General features: G+C 36.9%; 2 protein-coding genes across 3 annotated transcripts; both read left to right on the top strand.

Moving 5' to 3' along the window:
- Positions 1-474: 474 nt before the first annotated feature.
- On the top strand, positions 475-6,008 carry LOC128871819 (organic cation transporter protein-like). The gene is made up of 6 exons (XM_054113907.1): positions 475-780; positions 2,238-2,424; positions 4,353-4,611; positions 4,681-5,098; positions 5,172-5,678; positions 5,736-6,008. The coding sequence occupies exons 1-6, from the start codon at positions 638-640 to the stop codon at positions 5,872-5,874; spliced, it is 1,653 nt and encodes a 550-aa protein (XP_053969882.1). The 5' UTR covers positions 475-637; the 3' UTR covers positions 5,875-6,008.
- Positions 6,009-15,261: 9,253 nt separating this feature from the next.
- On the top strand, positions 15,262-21,373 carry LOC128871820 (organic cation transporter-like protein). Of its 2 annotated transcripts, XR_008456063.1 has the most exons (7): positions 15,262-15,577; positions 16,920-17,106; positions 19,277-19,535; positions 19,611-20,028; positions 20,109-20,615; positions 20,679-20,963; positions 21,025-21,373. XR_008456063.1 is itself a non-coding variant. In XM_054113908.1 (6 exons), exons 1-6 carry the CDS (start codon positions 15,420-15,422, stop codon positions 20,797-20,799), a joined length of 1,650 nt encoding a protein of 549 aa, XP_053969883.1. In that variant the 5' UTR covers positions 15,262-15,419; the 3' UTR covers positions 20,800-21,373. The 2 variants fall into 2 exon arrangements, 1 of the variants encoding a protein (XP_053969883.1); XM_054113908.1 differs by having other exon boundaries at positions 20,679-21,373.
- Positions 21,374-24,172: the final 2,799 nt, after the last annotated feature.

Below are 24,172 nucleotides of genomic sequence, written 5' to 3' on the forward strand. Positions count from 1 at the left end.
AACTTTCTATTCGCCACATTTTCGTTATTACTATTTGATGAAAATATTTATGCAGGATTATTTTCACCACAAACGCCTCAAGATATTAGGGAGGCAAATAAAGTATAGATTATTCGTTTATATTTAGCGCTAGAGTATGAGCACTCGTGATAAGCCAGATGACACACATGGTTTTTACAGCAACCCTAAAAAGCTTAGCAAGAAGAACAAACATATATTACACGTACTCATACATTTGTGTGTATGTGTTTGGATATTTTTTTTACATGCACAGATGCAAATACAAACAGTGTAGACAGATAATACTGAAATATAACACAAATAAAATGTCTCAGCAAATATTTCAGGCCGTTCACTTTGATGTTTTATGCATAATAAACAATTCTATTTATTTAAATATTTCCATTGGGTCTTAGTTAATAAGCTCCCACAGAAGTGGAGAGCTAAGAACAGCTAAAAACAAAAAATGATCCAAAAAGCAAAACTGAGACCGTAGCAGCCGTCAAATGGTTTTGACTTGGCAATCGGAAAGCCCAGAGCGTCTCCTAATACCTGGTTAAAAAATAGTGTAAAATAATTAATTTTTTTTTCATTAGGGAAAAAACCAAAATTCTATATTACGCTAAAAACTGGAAAAATGGACTTCAGTGCAGTATTGGAGAAATGCGGCAGTTATGGACGCTATCAATTTATGTTGTTGTTGTTATTTGGATGCACAAATATACTCTCATCGATGCATTATTTTGCACAGACGATTATTAGTTTTACGCCAGAACATTGGTGAGTAAAAATATCGTATTCCGAGCAAGTGTACGTGCATACATAGTTAGACATTTATCTATGCATGAGTTAAATTTATATAAAAAATTAAAAACATATTACAAAAAGTGCCATATTGTCATCTATAAAATAAAGTCATCTCTCTAACCGATATGAGAAATCAGTGATAACTTTAAAATTACCTTTAATTATTCTAAATTTTTCAACGAAATAAAATAAATAAATAATTGGCGCTACACTTCTGTTGTTTTGGTGTTTGTCCGAGCTGCTCCTCCTATTTGTCTTGTGCGTCTTGATGTTGTTCAACAAATGGAGTGACCTACAGTTTAAGCCAACTGCGAAGGGCAAATGGTTTTTATGAGGAACTTTTTCCTGGCACAAATACAATCGGAAGTTTGACATTGCCTGCCGAGGGGCGACTGCTATTAGAGAAAACTTTTTTTTTTCATTTTCGAACCTGCGCCTTTCCAAATGGTCATGCACCAACTCATTCCGCTACAGCGACCGCCCGATTTTTTAACTAACTGAGAAATAATTTCGCGTATTTCGAGATTAAAAATACACAAATATTAATGTACATATTCTCAACTTGTTTTAAGCCAGGTTATGTCGGTACTTTAAACCATACATACATTTTAAAGAGCACATCAACCATTTTTCAAAGTGATTTTTTATTGCATACCAAGTTTGTGGGAGTTTCTACTCACTTACAAATATTCTACAAAAATTCAAGAGTATTTAATTAAGCTTTTAAATTAAGTTAAGAGCTTTTCGCCTTGCACAGCGTGAACGTAGCACAATCTTTCAAAAATTACGAAAAACTCTATTGTTAGTTTTACGACAAAAATCCAAAGCCATGGCAAGTTTTTAATCCTTGAATCGGGTTCAAATGTTTCCTAATGAATTATCTTAAACGAAAAAAAAATATAATTATGCCTACATAGGTAGGTATCATACCCCAGCTTCATTTTGATACTGCTTTATAAACACGAAAAAAAGTAGTCGAACTTTTTTCCTATGAAATGAAGTATACGCAATGGGTACCTCTGCCTGCGTTTTCCCCTTTTTGAGTTTTAAAAACTGAGTATACCGATTCTATTGTTTCACGCACACATACAATTTTTCCTGGATGACAAAAAAAGCTGATTTTTGCCGCATGTAATTCACCGGTAAGCAACATTTTGAAGATCAAACTTTGATTAATATAAATAGTTTTCCTTTTCCTAGTTACGAAAACGCAATCAAACTATACCAAATAAGTATAGCGCGACTCAAAATTTGTACTGACCGCAGAATTAATTGAGTACATATGTTTGACCCTTAGGTTGGAGGTGATTTTACTTTTGTCACACTATTATTTACAGATGTATGTCTGCACGTATACGTATTATTATTACCAGCCATGGTGCCCAGTGGAAAGTATACATATAAATATTATATACTGTTATCATTGTCAGGTGTTACCACGAAAAGTTGGGCAATGCCAGCATATCTTACATACGCAGCATTTATGAGCAGACGGCAAATCCTCACTGTACCCTGCTCGATGATATCATCGACGACCGACCAGTGGTTGCAGGGGTAGGTAAGTGCAGAGAATGGATATACGCTTACGATCGCGATTACCGCAGCATAACAACAGATGTAAGTATACTATATGTGTCATATATTACATATATTGTATAAGTCATTAAAAGTATAAATTTTTGTTAATCACATTAAAAAAATGATTACATTATAAATGTAAATCAATTTAATGTTGAAAAAATACATAACTAACGTAATAACATATATCCATATTTTTCAAATTATTCAAATGCAAAATCTTAAATATCTCCAAGTAAAATAAAATATAATATACTTACAACACTTTCAAAGAGAACCGCTTATATTTAAAATATAAATGTACAAATGCAACAAATCATTTTTGAAACAAGGTCATCTATACCTTCTGTTTGAATGGCCTGCCTTTACTAAAGCAAGGCTACCAATTTTGCATTCTGATGTCTTGAGAATGAGTAATATTCCTTCTCTAAAATTGGAGGATATTTTCAGATTTGCTCACAGGACTAGCCATCTATGTCCCTATTCTATACTATCTCTTTCTTTCTGTTACGTCTCTCCTTCCCTTCTTGACTATCTACGCTTTTACTTTCCCCAGATTTTAGCAATCCCTGGGTGCTTCTTGGCTCCCTGTAGAGGCAATGATTTATTTATAGGTGCTGTAGTTTTTTCAAGTGCGGCAGAGTAAATATTGAGGGTAATCAATGCTCAAGCCGGACGATTGATTGATTGAGGCGGCATCCCCAGACATTGCTGCAGTGATGAAAAGAACATTTCTGGAAGGTTTACGTTTAAAGAAACAAACCGCAGAAATCGTTGAAATTGAGTTTTTGAATGTATAAAGTAAAAATATGGATAAAATAAAGAGTTGGATGGTTAAAGCAAATAAAACTTGGTTCCATCAGAACACAAGTTGAAGTCAGAGTCTACACAGAGGCACAAAATAGATGCACCTCAGTTTAGAACTGTATCGTTGGAAAGATGAAGGCTACCGGCTTTTGGAATTCAATTGCAAAGCAAATTGTGCATATATTAAAAATGAATACTGTCCTACGAGATTTCATTTAAGAAATTAATAAAATAAGTCGAGAAAAACCATTTCCTTATGATGATGAAATGAATTTGACTATTTTTTTCTGGTTTGAAAGCCTAGACAAAATACTACTTTTTTCTTTGGTTGGTATATTTAAACTTTATTTTCGTATAATTGTATCAGGATTAGGGGATTAGGGAAGAATATATAGAAAGGTTCCATTCCACACTTCTTTCTCTTTCTTACGCCACCTTTTTGACTCATTTCGTAAAAAAAATGTTGTAGAAACCATATAAAGAAAAACTATTTACAGAATCACAGTAGCCAAATATCTCAAGCAGAAAAAAAATAATTTTATTCATAATTCCACATCCATTCATCGACGGTGTCGCATAGCAATATTTTGATAATTGGACAGCATTTTCCGGAAGAAGCAAAACCTTTTAGCATAATGGTGGCAAGTTCAATGTGGCTTTCCAAAATGATTTAATTTCTGATAATTCAATAATAAAAGGTTCTTAAAAGGCGCGTCTAGATGTTGTTTTAAAATAAAAAATGTAATCATTTAGAATCTTTCAGGTTTCACTATTTTTCGTCATGTCATTCTAGATCTAAATGTCACGTCTACTGGTAAAATCCATCAAAGAGTCGATTAATAAATCCCGAATGCCTAATTGTTGAGAACGTCGAGATATCGATGTTGAAGGCTGTTCAGCAACATTTTGCGCTTCAGTAACAATATTCGCCGCAAAACGTCCTGTTTGGAATTTGCCTGTCCTTTTTCTATCTTCAACAGAACCAGTTTCTTCAATTTTTTTCAAAAACCTTTCAATTGTCGACTTATTCGGACGATTATTTTGATTACAAAAAAATCACGAATTTTGCGATGTGTTGCTCTTGAAGACATAGACCTTAACTCCAACAATAGTAGTGCGACGTAATTTCAATAAAAATTGTTTGCTTACTACATTTTCAGCTCAAATGGGTGTGTGACGATGCGTACCAAGTTGCTGTGGGGCAATCTTTTTTCTTTGTGGGCTCTATCGTTGGTACAATATTCTTCGGTTTTCTGGCTGACAAAATCGGACGCCTCCCAGCGCTGATTTGTACCACACTCGCTGGTGCTTCAGGAGATTTTTTAACTTCCTTCGTTAGTTCACTGCCGACATTTGCGTTATACAGATTTGTGTCGGGCCTATCAAATGACACCATATTCTATCTCATGTACATAATGGGTAAATAAAACACCAAAAAGTAGCACTCAAAGTATGTACCTCAAACAATCTAATTTGATTTCTACGCAGTTTTCGAGTACTTGAGCCCAAAAAAACGCACATTCGGTCTTAACATCATACCAGCTATTTTCTATTGCTTTGGATTGTTTATGTCACCCTGGTACGCCATTTGGGTGGGTACATGGCGTTATTACCTCTATGTGGCCTCTTTGCCGGCGCTGGTCGTACTCGTCTACCCGATCTTCATCTGTGAGAGCGCGCAATGGTTAATAGCGACACAACGTTACGATCGTGCCATTAATTGCTTGAAGCGAGTCGCTAAATACAACGGGCGCGTGGTTGAAGAGGAGATATTCGTGCAATTCAGAAGATACTATGAAACAAAAATGGCCGAGGAGATTAAGTTGAATACCAATAAAGACTCTTTCTGGGGCATGTTTCGCACGCCGCGGCTGCGCAAGTTCACCACCATACTGCTGATAAAATCGTAAGTAAATGTTTACAACCACCAGTTCGTAATACAGCAACTCAACATGATTTGATCGATTTCTATATCAAAGCGTTATCATTACAATGGCTTTCGACGTGCTCAGCCGCAATATGGAAGGTTTAGGCTCTTCTCCCTTCATGCTGTTCTCGTTCACCTCGATTACCTATATCCCAGGCGGTTTAACAATTATTTTGCTACAAAACCGTATCGGTCGCAAAGGAATGGCTTTCGGTTCGCTCTTCGTTGGTGCAATCGTTGTAACGATCACTGGCTTCTTGATTGCATTTCTTGATCCTGAACAGAACGCTGTGCTGCTGGCAGTTATGGTTGCTTTGGGTCGTTATGGTGCGATTGTAAGTTATGATGCAGAGGCGCAATATGCTGCTGAATTCATACCAACAACTGTACGTGGACGGGGCATGGCAAATATTCATGTGATCGGTTATGGTTTTGCATCGCTCAGTTCGTATGTCATTTTCTTGGGCCACTACTTCAAACCACTACCTTCGATTGTTATCGCTGTTGCAATGATGTTCGGCGCTCTACTCTGTTTGGCATTGCCAGAGACATTAAATCTGTAAGTAGAATTATGTTTTCCAACTAAATAGCAAATAATGTACCGCTTTTTCTGTAGAAAATTACCTGAAACACTAAAAGACGGCGAGAAATTCGCAAGGCATCAGCGCTGGTACCACTTCCCATGCTTAAGTCACGAAAGAAAGGGTGAAACAAAACACAAACAAAAAAACGAAAATGCGAATAGCATTAGCTGAATAAATTAGGAGAAAAATAAATGAATTATTTTTTGTTACATTAATGATTCTAATTTCAAATAAGCGAAATTGTATGCATTTTCTTATAAAATATGCATTATTAAAAAACCGAGATCTGTATTATGTGTATATTACTTAACAATTTTATTATTTGCACAGATAAAAAGAGATACTTTTCTATAAAATAATTCTGAGTACTTAGAAATACAAAGTTTTTGGTTATGTCATTTCATCGTTTAATTTTTGGCCCTTCCAGTACTTGATAGAGCAACATGAAAATGTCCATGGACTTGCAAATCTGTGTCTATATATTTATATATGAAATGACACATACATAGGTATACGTGAAACGTATCGTATGCTGTTTATCCAACTGCAAACCGCAGGTAGTCGAAGATTATACAACAATATAATTGAAATGCCATTTTTAAGTTTAAGTTTATATAGTGATAACTAGCTGAGCTTAATGAATTCAAAAAATGTATAAGGTAGTGTGCAGTATCTGCGAGAGCTGTGTCGATAGAAGCGTATTCCTTAATTTCTCCGCCAATTTCTGTAATGCCATGTTGTTAAAACTATTTCTCCCTCGGTCAACCAATTATACGTTTTTGTTGGAATATTTGCAATATCGGGATATGCTTCAGAAGTTAAATTGTTTATGGTGTGCCCCACTTTACCAGCTCTGGCATCTATGCTAACTTCTTCTTCTTTATTTTAGGGCTAGACGTCCAGCACTCGTGCCAACGTGGTCTTCCTGGAAGTCGTGGTGATTTAAGTAGACCTTTCATCACAATCTTGGTCAATCGATCGTCTCCCATTCTCTTTACATGCTGGTTCCATTCTTTTCTGCTTCTTTCGGCTCCATTTTACTACGTCAGTGATTTCGCACATCTCTCGTATCTCCTCGTTTCGTTTGAGATCGCGCCTTGTGTAGCCAGCTATTGCTCGAAGCGTTTGCATTTCGATGGTGGATATTATTCGCTCTATTGTAGTTGTAGCCGCTTGAGTTTCAATTCCATATGTCATAATTGGCTTACGCATGCCTTATATAAGCGAACTTTACTCTTGATGCTCATTGTTTTGTTTCTCCACATAATATCGCGTAAACACCCGGACATCCGAGCCGCTTTTTCGGATTGGTTTCGCACTTCATCAACGACATTTTTTGAACATGTTATTTTTGCGCCCATTTAAATAAATTCCATGACCTGCTCGATGCTTTTGCCATATACGGCTAACTTGCATCTTAATGGGTCCTTTGAAATTGTTAGTGATTTCTTCCTTGATGTGGATATTTGAATGTTGTATTTTTGCGAAGATTTTTCAAAAGAATATAGTAAACGTTGAAGATCATCTTGCGAATTTGCGATGAGCACTGTATCGTCCGCATAGCATAATATTTTTAACTCAGTGTTAGAGATATTAAAACCGTGTGTTACGTCATTAACATCATTAATGATTTCATCCATTATAGTATGTAATTATGTAATTCGATTTGATATATGTGTTTTTGTCCGTATTCATGTTCTCTATATCAGTTATTATGTTGTTATCCTCACATGTTTGGGTAAGTACGTATATAACCCCTCTAAGGGTACTCCTTGCACTGTCAAATGCCTTTGTAAGGTCTACAAAGCATGGATTTTTCAATAATTTCTCTTAGTATAAATATTGCATCAGTTGTCGATCGGCTTTCCTTCTTAGCGAGAATTTTTGTAAATAGCATGCTAACTAATCAAATATTGAGGGAACCCAGAGTCAATGTTTTTAAGTCCGCAAATTTAATTTTTTGCCCTTATGCCATAAAGCCGACCTCATATCATCCTTTGATGATGATGTGAGGTCGAGTACCTTTTGCTACGACCGTCAACATCAAGACGCACACCACAAATAGGAGGAGGAGCTCGGCCAAACACCTAACAGAAGTGTACGCGCCAATTATTTATTTTTATTAACCTTTATTAACATATTTGCAAATGGATTTTATTGGTTTATTCAACATTTATGTGAATTGAAAAGAATGGAGCCAGAATGGGAGAGGAAAGAAGAATCCATCGATTGTCTACAGTCGTCATAGCCCACGCATTTTAAGTATTGCTGCATATCCTCTATTATCAGGAGCTCTTCCTCGATATATGGGATAACCACCCTCATACCATTAATAAAACTGCTGCCAGCAGAGATTGCCAGTAAACGTTATAAATAAGTTCGGGCGAGCATCCTGACCCTTTTCTGGTATATATGGATGTGATTCGTTAAATGTTGTTGTCGTTGTCTAACGCTAAGGATAATAGATTACAAGGTTTGCACGATGGAGAGAATAATGAGATGGCGCATATCGTGGTCCCGTTACTTTGCTCTCAGCGAATTTGACAACTAGTTACGTGATTTTAGCTCCAGTATGGCCAGATTACCATTTTCGTAACTTGATTTAGCTTTTTTTTTGTTATTTAGTCTGAGAGGTTTAGTTCTTTCTTCATGACATTTTTCTAGCTGTTCTAATTAAAATGTAATGTTTATAATTTTGTAAAATATACATTTTTTAATAATTATTTAAATAATTCACCCAGTTTTATTTAGCTTTACTTTTTTTAACATCTGGTGACATTGCCCGCGATTGCAAGTGTTGTTGGTGTTCTTCTGCTTTCGGCAGTCAAATCTCTCTCTCGCTACTGCAGTGTTGCCTAGCTTTGGATATAAAAACGCACTAAAATGCCCATTCAAAGAAAATAACCCAACAAATTGTTATTGAATCACTTAAAGAACTTTGTATGCGTGACAAATTGTCTTTAAAATGTGCGTTTTTTTAAATAAATGTGTGATGCTTATGTACAATTTAATTGATGAGTTTTTTTTGTTAAGCGAGACTCTTTTGTTAAGGGAACGACTTTTTTGCTATTTTTGAAGTTATGTAACTAGATAAGGTACTCTTTTTGTAAAAATGTCAGTATGGTTTCTTTAGTATTTTCTGGTATTTTGTTGCTTATTTTTATAGTGAATACACCTCTTGATGCCCTATGTCCCACTAAGGATTGATGGCCGGAAGAAACGATTACACCTCTATGGTTTTAATTCGCATTCAATAAATTCAAAGGCTTTTTAAAATGTGTAAAAAGGTTTTCAATCTTAAGAAGAGTTGAGAGAAGAAGATTTAATATTCTTGCATAACCTTAAATGGAGCCAAAAATTAAATTTGCACTTTGCACTTTCAAATTATCAAATTTTATAAGAGTAAAAAATTTTCATTAGCACTAAAATCTTCTCAGAGTGACCTTTTTTAAACTTAAAGTCTCGGTAGCTTTAAATTAAAAAAAAAAACAGACACGAAACTTAAAAATTTTTGCATTTTGGGTATAAAAAAGCATTAAATTTATTGTGAAGAGCAATGGTTGGCAACACTGCACAACTCGGCAAACGTGACGTCACGCACTCTTGATGGGCGCAATCTTCTTTCTATCATTCTTGCAAGGTTTGGCCATCCGATGCTAAATTGTGAGAGCAACTTCGGCTGTCCCGTTAAAGAGTATTCTGCAGCAAAATTGTGCCCGCTCATTTCACACGTACTCTTACGCTTTCCAGTCAATCGCTGTTTATACGGCGAAGAAGTAACACGAGAATAGGCTGCGCTGATTTTTTCTTATATCACCAAATTTTCTTATAGTCCGAGAGCCAGGGGTCATTTTGACCTCATCATTTCATGCCGATTGATTTTAATACTGAAGGCAGACGCCATCCAATGAATGACGAAACCAACCATCAGCTGACCCAGTAGCGTGCGTGGGATGCTGCGAAACGTCTCGAAAAAAAATTTTTAACAACTCATTTAATACCGGCTGAAATTATATTTGTGTATTGTTGACATTTAGTAGAATAAAAAAAAAAATGGTCAGCTGCACCGTAGAGGGGGGAAAATACGAACTTGTAAAATAAATTAAAAAGTAAAACTACTTTATGCCGATTGAAATGCCTCAGCCGAGGCATTGAAAACTCCGTACGTCGCCGATATGTATGAACGCAATGATACATTCTTGCTTCGGCTGACGGTCTTCCCAGTATTAAAATCAGTCGGCATGAAATGATGAGGTCAAAATGACCCCTGACTAAAAATTACGTAAAAAATTTTCAATCGGCATAAAGTAGTTTTACTATTCAATTTTTTTTACAAGTTCACCCACAATCACACCCACCGCGGGTGCGATAGCTGACGTTCACTTTCGTTATTCATGAAAGCTAAACCACAAGTATAGTCAAGAATTTAACGGTATAAAAACGCAGTCCATAATCGACTCCTGGCTCCCGGACTATTCTGTCGTAAACAAAGCCGTCTGTGTGATGGTCTGATATTTTCAACAAGGTTTCATGCATGCTTTAGATGCACATGCCTGCGTGTGATTTTCTTTGATTAAACTGGATGTAATCTTTCTTATATCATCTTTGCGGGCATATCAACGGAATATTGATCGCATATACAATAATTTTTAAAGAAGTGCAGCTGATTTAAATTACTTGCTCTAACCATAAAACGGTAATAGTATTGCTGGAAATGTTATTTTGGCTAGCTGCGATTCGAAATATTTTGTTGTGCAATATTGAGGTGATATCCGTTATTTCCTAATGGAAACATCACAGGGTATTGAAGAGGATCGTATGTAAGCGCGATGTTATTCGGAAATTCGTTTAAATTCACCAGGGCGGCAATGCAAGCCAATGTCTCTTGCTCCCTATCCCCATTAACCAGAAGAACTACCTCATTAAAAGTAGGAATGTTATATCGTTCAAGATGATAATTATTGGCTGGACGATCAGCGTATGTAATCAAATGGCTGATGACTTCCATTTCATTTAAAATGGTATTTTCTAAATTTTACTTGAAACTTGAAATACATTGAACAGATTAGTGTTTCGGTTAGGTATCATCCATAATCACGTCGAGAGTTGATCGACAGAAACAAAATACATTTGCAACAATTTGAGGCAATTACCGTATGGGAAAAGTAATGATCCGATGCATTGAGACTTGGGCTTCAATTTTTATTGTTGGCATCAAATTTCCTTCTACTAATTCTTTTGCGGCAAAGGAGGTCATTCGAAATAAATCGTTTTAAAGGGTGGTCAACTGAAAATATTTATTAATTTTGTGTAGAACCATTCATAACATTTATTTTTTAAAAATAAACACCAATTTTGAATAACTCACTGGAGGACTCCGGTCGGTATCTCGTGAATAACTTGATAAATGAGACGACGCAATAAATCCATCGTTTCACAGACTATATGGCAAGATGGCAATTAGTGCCGACTTGTTGGAACCAAATGTTGTGGAAATCACAGGCTTCAATTTTCGGCGTTTGTCATAGCGCGATAGCGTTCTCCATTCACTGTTACGTTGGCGCCAGCCTCGTCTTCGAAAAAATATGGGTCGATGATTCCACCAGCCCATAGGCCACACCAAATTAATGGCTTCGGACGGAAACACGACAACTTTAACGAACACAACTGCAGAATTGCACAGCTGTGGACGACTCCATATGCTAAATGCACAGAATGCTAAGCCAATACAGTCGAGTTTCGATAACTCGAACTATGACATGCCACAAAAAAAATCGAGCTATCAAGATTTCGAGTTATCAAATATAATATACATATGTACATACATACATTAAAATCCATAAACAAAATAAAACCTGATGGAAAAATAAAACAATCCATAAAACTCAAGGGTTAGCAAACAATTTTATTGATAAAAGAGTACATACTTCAAATTACGTATTATGTATAGTTGCTATATAATATTGTATGTGTATATTTTAAAATTATATATTATATATATACATAATTAAGAACATTGTATGAATAGATGTATAGCTTTCATTCGTTTAAAGTAAAAAAGTCAGTTATTTGGGATTGACGAGAGGATTTTTTATTATAATCTTCAAAAAAAAGTTCAATATTATTTAAACCATTGTACAGAGAATCGGTTGTATATTCATTGGTTTTTAAATATGACCGCAAGATCTTGAACGAATTTGCAACTAGCTCGTTTGAAACTAGTTGCAGCATATCATCTTGCTAATCATCTTCTATATCACTTTCGCTATCATGCTCAAATTCGGATTTAGATCCCAATAGCTCCTCAATATCTTCATCTGTGGGAAACTCTAAACTAACAATATCGTCATCCACATGCATAAAATCATAAAAGGTGACACCTTCTGTACCTTTGATATTTTGCCAAGCTTCATATTCATTCTGCAGTCGAATTTCTTCCTTACTCCTTTCTTTTATGCGATTGCTTATGAAAACCAAAGGAATGTCATATTCTTCCTCCCATTCAGAATATTGACCGAAGCCGGCTTTTGTAATGTTAAGATTTTTGTTTACTTCAAAGCTTTTTATAGTATTTTTTAAAATTCTGCGACGATAATGACATTTTAAATTTTGTATGACACCTTGATCGAGTGGTTGTAATTTTGATGTCATATTCGGGGGAAAAAATGCAAGTTTGATAAACTTTAATCTCTTTTGGATGTCTTTAGGACTGGGCAGTTGTCAATAAAAAGTAGAATATTTCTTCCGGCTTTTCCAAATTGTTTGTCTAAGTTAAGAAGCCATTCTTCAAAAAAGGCTCCCGTCATCCACGCCTTTGAATTTGCTTTATAGTCGAGAGGTAATCATTTAACACCACTAAAACAGCGGGGTTGATTACTTTTACCAATCAAGAGTAATTTCAATTTTTCTGATCCATCCATGTTTGCGGCAATCATCAACGTAACTCTCTGTTTACTGTGCTTTCCTCCATGGCATTTTTGGTTTTTAAAAGTTAAGGTGTTATCTGGAAGAGATTTAAAGAATAAGCCCGTCTCGTCTGCATTGAATACGTTCCGTGCTTGATAACCTTCTAATAAATGAGATAAAACATCACGTTGCCATTTCATACAGTCTTCTTCGCTTACATCATTACTCTCAGCACACGCCTTTTTATGACATATACCAGATCTTAGAAAAAAAAATAACTTTAGGTGCCAGCTTGCAAATAGGCAAATTCCGTGTTCTTGCCGATTTAAACCATTCTAAAACTGCTTTGTCCACATTTACGTATGTTGGCTTTTCTAATCTCTTTGAACTCCCACTTGCACCACCACTTTCGATTGCAGTAATAACCGTTTGTTTATTTTTTAAAATAGTTGACACTGTATATGCCGGAATAGCATTCTTTACAGCTACATCTTTTTTTCGCGCACCCATTTCTACTTCCTTTATTAGTTTAAATTTTTCATCAATAGATAAAGTTTTTAAACAACGTTTTGATGGCATGTCAACAGAGTTTATTTTCGCGTAAGAACTACTAATAAAATACCTGTGGACTTAAACAGTGCAGCGACCCAACTGCTGACATCTGTTTGCTATAAAATAAGCAACACGTAATAAGGGGATTCTCCCGGAAATTCGACTTATCAAAGCTGGCGCCCAATATTCTGTTCGAGTTATCAAGATATTCGAGTAATAGAAGTTCGAGTTATCAAGTAAAAATTACACACAATTCTCACTCTAAACGCCATTGCCAAGCAATTTGATTCGAGATATCGAAGTTCGACTTATTGAGGTTCGACTGTATATGCCTCTATAACGGGGCACTGCCTGATGAGCACATATCGATGGTTTTCGAGAAAAGCGACACAACTCAAAATTAACTCAAATTCGGAGTTTTGCCGTTAAAAGCAAAAATCAACTACAGAGTTTATATATTTTTATCTGGAAAAGCGTCATAAGCGAATCTTGAAGCAATTCTGAGAAATCGCGTTAGTGTCGTTTTGTCAGGTGATCGAATTGGCGCGTCACTTATCTAGAAAACTGACCCAACTCAGTATTTTGTATTTTTGAATTGTGTCACTTTTCTCGAAAACCATCGATATGTGTACCTTCAGAATGCCGCCTAGCATTCACATGACTGTTGCAAAAACTATACAAATAAAGAAGAGATGATTTTGCACTTTCTGTGGAACTCTATCCAGAGTTAAACAAAATATAGTTAAATTTTAAACCATAAGGCAAAAAATGTATTATTTCATTAAATCACATAGTTGTAAACAAAAAACGCTACTTCTACATACAGATCAGATATCAGAGGCTAATGGTGTCTTCTTTTCTCGTAATACTGTCGCGTTCAGTCCGTCCAGCAAATTTCAAAATTTCGTTTTCTTTCCTGAAAATGGTATGCTCGAACCAGGCGAATGTGAGAATAATTCATAGTTCTCGTGTTTAGAGTAGGTATGGGACTGTGTTTATAGACAACATGTCTTGAAAGCCAATGTGTTGGTTATCGGGTACAGTCGGATCCAAAACAGAAACAAAGCGCAGCCAATCGCACACCCGTACACACAAATCTTCTGTTTTAATTGTGTGTATGGGTGTGCGATTGGCTGCTCTTTGTTACAAAGAATTTCTAAATAAATGAATAAATTATTTAATTGCAAAGCAAATATACTAAAAACACATACTCACCCGTGTATCAGCGCACACATAGAAAGAGATAAACGATTTGGGCAATGTAAAAATAGCAAATAAAATTCTGTTGATTTTGAGCTTTTACCTAAAACGTCGCCATACAAATTGGCTCAGTAGCGCTTACTTTTTTTGTGTTTAAAGAAGTTATTTGCTGTACTTTCCTGCCTAGCAATAGAGTGTACGATGTGTACAAGTGAGATGTTAGGCGGCAGTAATCATAAACGTAAGCGTTGTGGGCTTGTATGATTAGTGATCACCACTTTGTTATCGATACTTTTACTTCTCTCTGCTATCGGAACAAAGTGTCTAGGACTGATCAAATATATAAATTATTTAAGAGTCGAGTAAAATATTTAAATTATAAAAATCAGACAATTTTTCTTTGGGCATGAAGCACCAAATGACAGAAAAGGTTTTTTATAATAGCGATCGCTCCTTGGCAGACAATGGCAAACCTAAGAGTGTGTTTCTTCCATGAAAAGCTCCTCATAAAAAACCATTCACCGTTCGAAGGCAGAGTAAATCTGTTAGTATCTTTTCCCACAGATCAAGAGGCACATCACAAATAGGGCGAGGAGCTCAGCCAAATGCCCAATAAAGGGCACACATAATTATATATTCAGATATAGAATGAATTTATGATGAATAATAGTTATTCCGTTGCCATAGTGTAAATACCAGAAACAAGTATCGAAACAAAGCATCAAATTAAAAAAAAAAGGCAACCAAAAATATTACTTACTTCAGGAAAAAAGTATCGAGTATTTAATTGGAAGTACAGCTATCAAGGTATCACTATGAGTGATGCGTCGACAGCAGCGCCGACGAACCGATGTGCCGGCGTCTTTTTAGCTGTATTAGCAGCAGTCAGTAGCTGGCGGCACAAGTGTATAAAAGCTGACATAGAGACTTGAAAATTTCGAATTGAATTCCGGAAATGTTTTCGAACTTTTCGCGTGCATAGCAGAGTGTTTGTAAGGACAAGCACTAAGAAGGATCAGCAAAGTGCGAAAACAAAAGACATCAAAAACAACGACAAGATGGGTCTGCCACCGATGGATTTTGATGCTGTTTTGGAGAAATGTGGTAACTTCGGACGTTTTCAATACATTTTATTACTATTATTTGGATTTACAAATATCCTCTCATCGCTGCATTATTTTGCGCAGACAATAATCAGTTTTACGCCGGAACATTGGTAAGCTGGAAAATACTTATGGGTGCATAAGTGTTCATACGAATGTAGATATGTATGTATGTACGTGGTGATCATTACAGGAAAAAATTGAAGGGGAGTTAAGTGTATTACAAAGCAACGAAAAGTGATTACAAAGTGAGCATAAATTCAAAAAAGTGTTTAGAAATGCTCAAAGTTATTTGAATGTCAGTGATTACACTACATAACAGAAGTGAAAAAGGTCGCTTGTTGTGTGTACTTATATATGCATATGTGTATGCATGTAGTGGAATATTGAATAAATAAGGAAGTACTAAATTCCGTCTGAACCGAACTTTTAGTTATATTTCATGCAGTTAATTTGTGCTTTCGTTGTACTTACATATATTTACTTTCTTGGGCTAATTTTTTATACCAAATGTGATTAATTTTGCTTTACCTATAACGGAAAAATATGTTTTTGGCTTTTTTGAAAATTAGCGTTATATGAGCGTGGGCCGTGGTTATTGCCCGATTTCGCCGGTTTTCTATACCAAACTACCTTGGACAAATATATTGACTTCCGCTCGAGTTATAGTGCCCAAAGCAGAAAAATGATCACTACGCTGTTAGTGTTGCTTGTCAAAACTGTGCTCAGCTGTAGAAATTAAACGAAATCAAACTTCAACTTGAAAGGAAATTTGTATTAAACTGATGCACTTGCAAAAATGTGAGTGCATTGCTAACAAAATGTGAGTGCATTGGGAATTGAAGGCCAAATTACTTGAAAACTTGCTTGTGTAAGCCCCAAGTAAATACTCATTTCAAATTGCCGCTTAAGATTTTGAATGAACAAATAAAGGGGAAAAAATACTATTATTTTCTCCAACGTGTGATTGATTTGCAAAAGTATGCTTTGAGATATAAACTAAGCTGATGTAGTTACATTTATTATTGTTGCTTTTTTACTACATTTTTCATGATGATGCAAATAAAATTTAAACAAAAATTAAAACACAAAATTTATTTTTGAAAACTTCCTATACTTCATAGTGGACTTTTAGATTTGCGAAGTACGTTTTAGCAAACTTTGTAGGTGTTTAAACTAAAAGGAAACTGACGTCTCTCGGCATGAATTCCACTCTATGTACGCCCACCTCTAATTATTTCTACACGCCTGTTTGGTTTTTTTCTAAAATTTTAAAGAAAAAGCAAAGAAATGAAAACATATATTCTATTTCAACAGCTCACTTGCTTACTAGTCTCCCCCTCAAAAAAAAAAACTGTTTGTTAAATTAAATAATATTTACTGAGCACAATTGTATAAATAAAACTAAGACGCATTGTTTATTTCGCATTCTCACCTACTCTTATTCCCAACTAGGTGTTACCACGAAAAATTAGCTAATGCCAGTTTTGCTGAAATTCGCGCTGTTTACGCTCAAACTGACAACCCCAAGTGTACTCTTCTCGACGATATTATTGATGGCAGACCAATTGTTGCTGAAGTGGGCCAGTGTCGGAAATGGATTTATGAATATGAAATGGGATACGAAAGCGTTACCTCAGAAGTGAGTATAAAGTTTTTATAGAATATTCCACATGACTGAAAAATAATTATTTATTTAATGAATATAAGTAGAAAAGAGAAAGATCACCAGCGATCATGTGCTTATTAAGAATTAAAAGTTATTTTTAAATTAAGATAACAATAATTTAATAATGATCCAGCACTCGTCATCATCCACTTTGTTTTGGTGGTTGCGCGCGCAATTGTTAATATTACTCGTATAGCACAGAAGCGCACAAATGCATGCTACGATTTTTGTGTACGCTGTACACGCTGTGTACTTAAATCTACAGTAGAACCCAGAACGTTTAGTTCGATGAAGAAATGAAGTTGTTGTTGTAGCAGCATAAACATTTCGTCCCCTTTCTGTGTTAACCTCGAAACTTAATTTTTTCGAAAATGAGATTTTGAGTGAAAAACACTCCTTAGCACTCCTGTTACGTAAAACAAAACATACAATATTCATAATGATTATAGAATTTTTTCAGAGTATTTCGATTTTTCGTATCTACATGTTCGAATTCAAAAACCATCAAATAAGCTATAACTTTTCATAGAAGTTAAGTAATTCTAAACTTTTTTATCGATTTACTGAAAATTATGATTTTGTAGAAACGAGGTTAACACAGAAAGGGAACGATTGCCCATACATGTGCGGAGAATGCTGCCGAAGGGACAGTCCTTTTCCGGATATAAATACGGGCCTTTCCGGTAACGTAGGACCGACTGTCGTAGGAAGTGCTCCTCCCTATTGCTGAATTTCCTCCCCTTGGTATGACTCTATAACCCGATTATGAAAGTTATATATAGTATGAATTCATCATAAATAGTTATTTGTTTTCCAATATTTGAAACAGTAAAATCGTGGAAGCTCTTTCGACAAAGTTGTTTAAATGGTCCGAATATGGACACATCTAAGGGCTGCAGACGGTGTGAGGTATGAGGTGGAAAAGATAGCATCAAAATTCCATTATCTCTGCAAAAGTTAATGCTTTCGAGACTACAATGACATGAATGTAAACAAGAATGAGCTTATCTTTTGAACGATTACTTCGATAAATAGTTCTGAAGTCATCCAGCCAGCACTACTTAGGAGTATTTTGTCTCAGATGAAACGAAAGTCTGGCCAGGCTTACTTTCTCTAGCTTTCGCAATGAAATAGTTGGGTTTCTTTTGAGAAAAGCATAAAGCCTGTCCTTACTTTCTTCCTTAGTAACATTCCATCCAACTAGAACGGTGATCTGATGTATTTTAGCATAATAATAAACAAACTTTCTGAATATCTGGTATGAGAAGCCATATGCGTAAAACGCACATTCCTTTATATAGTGAGCAAGCTTTTTCTTCGAATTTCTTTGTGAAGAGTTGACGCGATTAATATTTAGTGGTGTACAATAATTCATCATCCGAATGACTATTACTAGAGTTCACCGTAAGTTTAAGTGAACTTTGACGTTTCATCCGCGTTATTAATGTCGTTCTTTTGATGCCGTATTTTTTTGTTTCCGAAGTTTGTGTCTCATCTCCATTTTTTAAATCATTCATGGCTTTTTTAATATTTTCTTCATTTATTTCTTTTCCAGATGACTTTTTCTTATAGTTTCGTACCATTACTGTACAAAAGTCATATATAAATAAGCCAAATCGTCAAAAATACCCCACACTCAAAAGTCAAATGTGCCCCAAATGACTTTATCTACATTCATTGTTTTATTCTTAAAAACTCAGTGTTACTTACCAATTTTTCACAAAATTGAAATCTCGAAGCACCAGTTAATAACTTTAGCCTTTAGAAAACAATTGCTTTTACTTCAAAAAATGCTTACGTAGCGATACATAAAAATTACATCACCCAATCGAAAATCACTGAAGCACGTGTTGCTCCGCTGAGCATTTAAGGAGAACTGCCAAACTATATATAAGCACGTGTTATTATATTAGGCTGCGTATAGTTCTGTATTTGCGAAGTTTTTGAATAATTTTGTCACGGAAAATGTTAAAGTCAATGCTGCCACATAGTCACAGGTACCCCACTTTACCCTACTCATAAAATGAAATGAAAAGGAATAGCGATGTGATTCCGGTCTTTGTAAAATTAAATTTCTTTTTTTGCTAACATGAAAAACCTTCACTCTTATCGAAAAGTTTTCCTTTTCTTTTTTACCTTCCAGCTAAACTGGGTATGCGAGGACACCTTGCAGTCTGCAGTGGGTCAATCGCTGTGGTTTGTCGGGTCCGTTATGGGCACGGTATTCTTCGGTTTCTTGGCTGATAAAATCGGTCGTCTGCCAGCGCTCATTCTCACTACACTTACAGGCGCTACAGGTGACTTTTTGACAAGTTTTGTCAATAGCCTACCACTTTTTGCAATCTTCCGCTTTATTTCTGGGCTATCAACGGACACCTTCTTCTATCTCATGTACATAATGGGTGAGTGCTATCGATCTGCTATAAAACATGTAAGTATGTAATTCTCCAATATGCATGTTAAAAATGTTCTTGCAGTTTTTGAGTACCTAAGCCCACAGAAGCGCACACTCGGTTTGAACTTGATAACCGGTTTATTCTACTGTATCGGCTTGGCAATCTCTCCCTGGTTAGCAATTTGGTCTGGTTCGTGGCGAACCTATCTCTACATTGCTTCGGTGCCCGCCTTGATTGTACTCGCATATCCAATTTTTATTTGTGAAAGCGCACAATGGCTGATCGCAACCAAACGTTACGCTCGTGCAATTAAATGTCTCAAATATGTTGCTAAACTCAATAAACGTGAGGTGAGCGATGAGGTATTCGACGAGTTCAAAGCATACTATCAAAACAAACAGAATGAGGAACGCAAGTTGAAAACAAACAAGGACACCTTCTGGGGCATGTTCCGTACACCGCGTTTACGTAAATTTACCATCATAATGGTGTTGAAGTCGTGAGTACATAATTCTTGCTTAATAATGGAACTCCACTTGCTAATCCAACTCTCTCTTTCTCTCTCTCTCATACATATAGCATGTTCATCTCGCTCACATTTGATGTAGTGAGCAAAAATATGGAAGGCATGGGCACCTCACCGTTCATACTTTTCTCAGCCACTTCAATTTCCTACATACTTGGCGGTATGACAATCATCCTGCTACAAAATCGAATAGGCCGCAAGGGTATGGCTTTCAGTACGCTCTTTATGAGCGCAATCATTATTTCCACTACCGGCTTTATGGTTGCTTTACTCGATACCGAAAAACATTCCACACTACTTGCCATTATGGTTGGTCTCGGACGCTACGGCGTTGTAGTGAGCTATGAGGCGGAAGCACAATATGCTTCAGAATTCATACCGACCACTGTACGCGGACGCGGCATAGCCAATATTCATGTTGCAGGTTTCGCTTTTGCAAGTCTTAGCTCTTATGTGATATATTTAGGTTACTACTATAAACCGCTGCCATCGGTCCTTATGTCTATAATAGCTTTGATGGGCGCACTGTTATGCTTAGCTTTGCCAGAGACAATGAATCAGTAAGTAACTTTGTTTTTTCTTCTCAAAAGTATATCTGAATTGTACTTTAACTGCTTCCACAGAAAATTACCGCAGACCTTAAAAGATGGCGAGGAGTTTGCGCGACATCAACGCTGGTACTACTTCTTGTGCTTCGATAGGAAAAAGAATACCAAAGAAGCTGTGATCGCAGATAAATTTTAGGCCAGTACTCGCGATCACCTGTCAAGTGAAGGATTTTTGTTAAGATTTCAAAGGCAATTTTACCGCTTTGTACGCTTAGGCCACAGCGAGAATTGACATCGCGTCTTAAAAATTCTGAGCAAATCTAACTTATTTGGATAGTGAATGAATAAATGAATGGTGAAGTATGTATGTAGTTGTGGTGAGAATATTAATAATATTTTTTACTTTTTAAAAAACTGAAAGAAACTGTGAATCATGCGTGAAAATAAATGCTGCTTACATTGTAAATTAAATTATGCGAAAATGTTCGGACATTGGTTCAGTGAAAAAACTATCTCCCCAAGCGAAAGTTCCCGGACCGATCCGCTAGCAAAACTTAGCTGAGAAATTAACCACGCGAAAACCAGTTAAAACCTGATCTGCGAACGCACTTTCTTGTCTTTATATGCACGGTCTTCATTCGAGAAAAAGTCGTCCCAAAGCAACTTATTTGATTATTAGGCGTAATTTTAAGAAATATCATACATTATTATAGATTCTGAAAAACGGGTCATATTTTGAAGGAGATAAAACAAATTTGCCTGAAATTTAACTCTGTTTTGTTTTATTTAAACATTCTCGGTACTTTCTGATCATAGGGTACGTAGGAATAATACACTTCGTACTCATTCGTAATCTACTTTGTCTGCTGCATCAACAACGGCAAGCAAATATGTAAGTAAGAAATTCGTACAGCAAAAGTGTTGATACGCTCGCACTTTGCGCGAAATAACGATAGTTTTGATTTACGATGCTTCGAAATAATATTTATTGGCAAACTATTTTTAGCATAACGCACTAAGTACTATTGTTTCATCAGATACAGTGCGATGGTCAATCAAGGGAAATGGATATGAGGCATACATTCCCAGAATTCTTCTTCTTAATTGGCGCGATAACCGCTTACGCGATTTTGGCCGAGTTTAACAAAGCGCGCCAGTCGTTTCTTTCTCGTGCTAACCGGCGCCAATTAGGCACACCAAGTGAAGCCAAGTCCTTCTCCACCTGATCTTTCCAACGCAGAGGGGGCCTTCCTCTTCCTCTACTACCACCAGCTGGTACCGCATCGAATACTTTCAGTGCCGGAGCGTTTGTATCCATTCGGACGACATGACCCAGCCAACGAAGCCGCTGGATCTTTATTCGCTGCGCTATGTCTATGTCGTCGTAAAGCTCACACAGCTCATCGTTCCATCGTCTGCGATATTCGCCGTTGCCAACGTGCAAAGGTCCAAAAATCTTGCACAGAATCTTGTCAACGTCAACGTCCACGCTTCTGCGCTATACGTTAGGACGGGCATGATGAGAGTCTTGTAGAGTGTTAGTTTTGTTCGTCGAGAGAGGACTTTACTACTCAATTGCCTACTTAGTCCAAAGTAGCACTTGTTGGCAAGAGAGATTCTACGTTGGATTTCAAGGCTGACATTGTTATCGGTGTTAATGCTGGTTCCTAAGTATACGAAGTCTTTTACAACCTCGAAATCATAGCTGTCAGCAATGATGTGGGTGCCGATACGCGAGTGCGCCGACTATTTGTTTGATGACAGAAGGTACTTCGTTTTGTCCTCGTTCACCACCAGACCCATTCGCTTTGCTTATTTATCCAGTTTGGAAAAGGCAGAACTAACAGCGCGGTTCTTAAGGCCGATGATGTCAATATCATCGGCATACGCCAACAATTGTACGCTCTTATAAAAAATTGTGCCTGAGCGATTAAGTTCTGCGGCTCGTACGATGCTCTCCAACATCAGGTTAAAGAAGTCACACGACAGCGAGTCACCCTGTCTGAAACCTCGTTTGTTATCAAACGGCTCGGAGAGGTCGTTCCCAATTCTGACGACGCTGCTGGTGTTAAGCAACGTCATCTTGCATAGCCGTATTAGTTTTGCGGGGATACCAAATTCAGACATCGCGGCATATAAGTAACTCCTTTCCGTACTGTCGAACGCAGCTTTGAAGTCGACGAAAAGATGGTGTGTGTCGATTCTCCTTTCATGGGTCTTTTCCAAGATTTGGCGTATTGTGAATATTTGGTCGATGGTAGACTTTCCAGGTCTAAAGCCACATTGATAAGTTCCAATCAGTTGGTTGACGGTGGGCTTCAGCCTTTCTCACAAAAAACTTCGCTAGAACCTTATAGGCGATATTTAGTAGACTAATCCCGCGGTAATTGGCACAAATTGCAGGATCGCCCTTCTTATGGATTGGGCAGAGCACACTTAAATTCCAATCGGCAGGCATGCTTTCATCCGACCATATTTTGCATAGGAGCTGATGCATGCACCTTACCAGCTCCTCGCCGCCATGTTTGAATAGCTCAGCCGGCAGTCCGTCGGCGCCCGCGGCTTTATTGTTCTTTAGCCGCGTTATCGCTCTTCTCACCTCGTCATGGTCGGGTAGCGGAACGTCAATTCCGTCGTCAACGATTGGGGTATCGGGATCTTCACATTCTCTTTGACATGCGCAGCTATCACTATTAAGTAGGTTCGAGAAGTGTTCCCTCCATAATTTAAGAATGCTCTGGATGTCGGTTACCAGATCGCCGTCTTTGATCTTACAGGAAAAAAAGAACAGAATTGTATGCCGTAAATCTAAACCGGTATTTGGTTGTAATGATTATTGCGAACACAATTTTTGTTTATTTACAAACAAACACTAGGACCAACAAGTGAACACTTATTCCATTGACGAAGAATTGAAGATTCGTAAGATAAATATTTTAAACCATTTGCGAAAGGCGGGCACCCTTTGTTCAGGGTCTAGTCGAGTGCCTTCTCTAAAAGTGGAGAGCACGACAGTTTTATGTTTCCTTCGAAGGGAAAAATACACTCGGAAGTTTCAATAGCGTAAGTTAGTGATTTTAGCTTCAGATTAGTAGCATAGGCGACACCCTCACCTTAGTAACTTCCACTAGGAGGATTGAGATATTAGGTGAGTGAACGAAAAGGGGCATACATCTTAAAATATTGCAGGGAATCCACAGACAACTGATTCGCAGACTAGATAGGGTAAATTTGAAACCACTTTAGCTAGCAAACAAATCAATACCGAGTTACAGCTCGATTCAAAAATAGGCGAGTGGGGTTCGGCGGTTCAGTGAACGGAAGAAGCAGATTTCTCTCCAAGGGCGAAAAAAGGAAACGGAAGCCTCCAGTGTAGGCCACTCGTATAGCAAACCGGAGTAGAGAATACAGAAATTTGTATACTGAAGCGAAATCCAAATCTTTGCCCGCCAACGCATATTTAAGTATGCCACTATGTATTTTGTATTTTGGTGAGAACTGACTACATCGTCCCGACGGTAACTTTCAATAGGAATTTTGCCACTCTCTTTCCAACTAAGGAAGAATGG

The sequence above is a fragment of the Anastrepha ludens genome, chromosome 2 (assembly GCF_028408465.1).
Source record: "Anastrepha ludens isolate Willacy chromosome 2, idAnaLude1.1, whole genome shotgun sequence".
Lineage (NCBI taxonomy): Eukaryota > Metazoa > Arthropoda > Insecta > Diptera > Tephritidae > Anastrepha > Anastrepha ludens.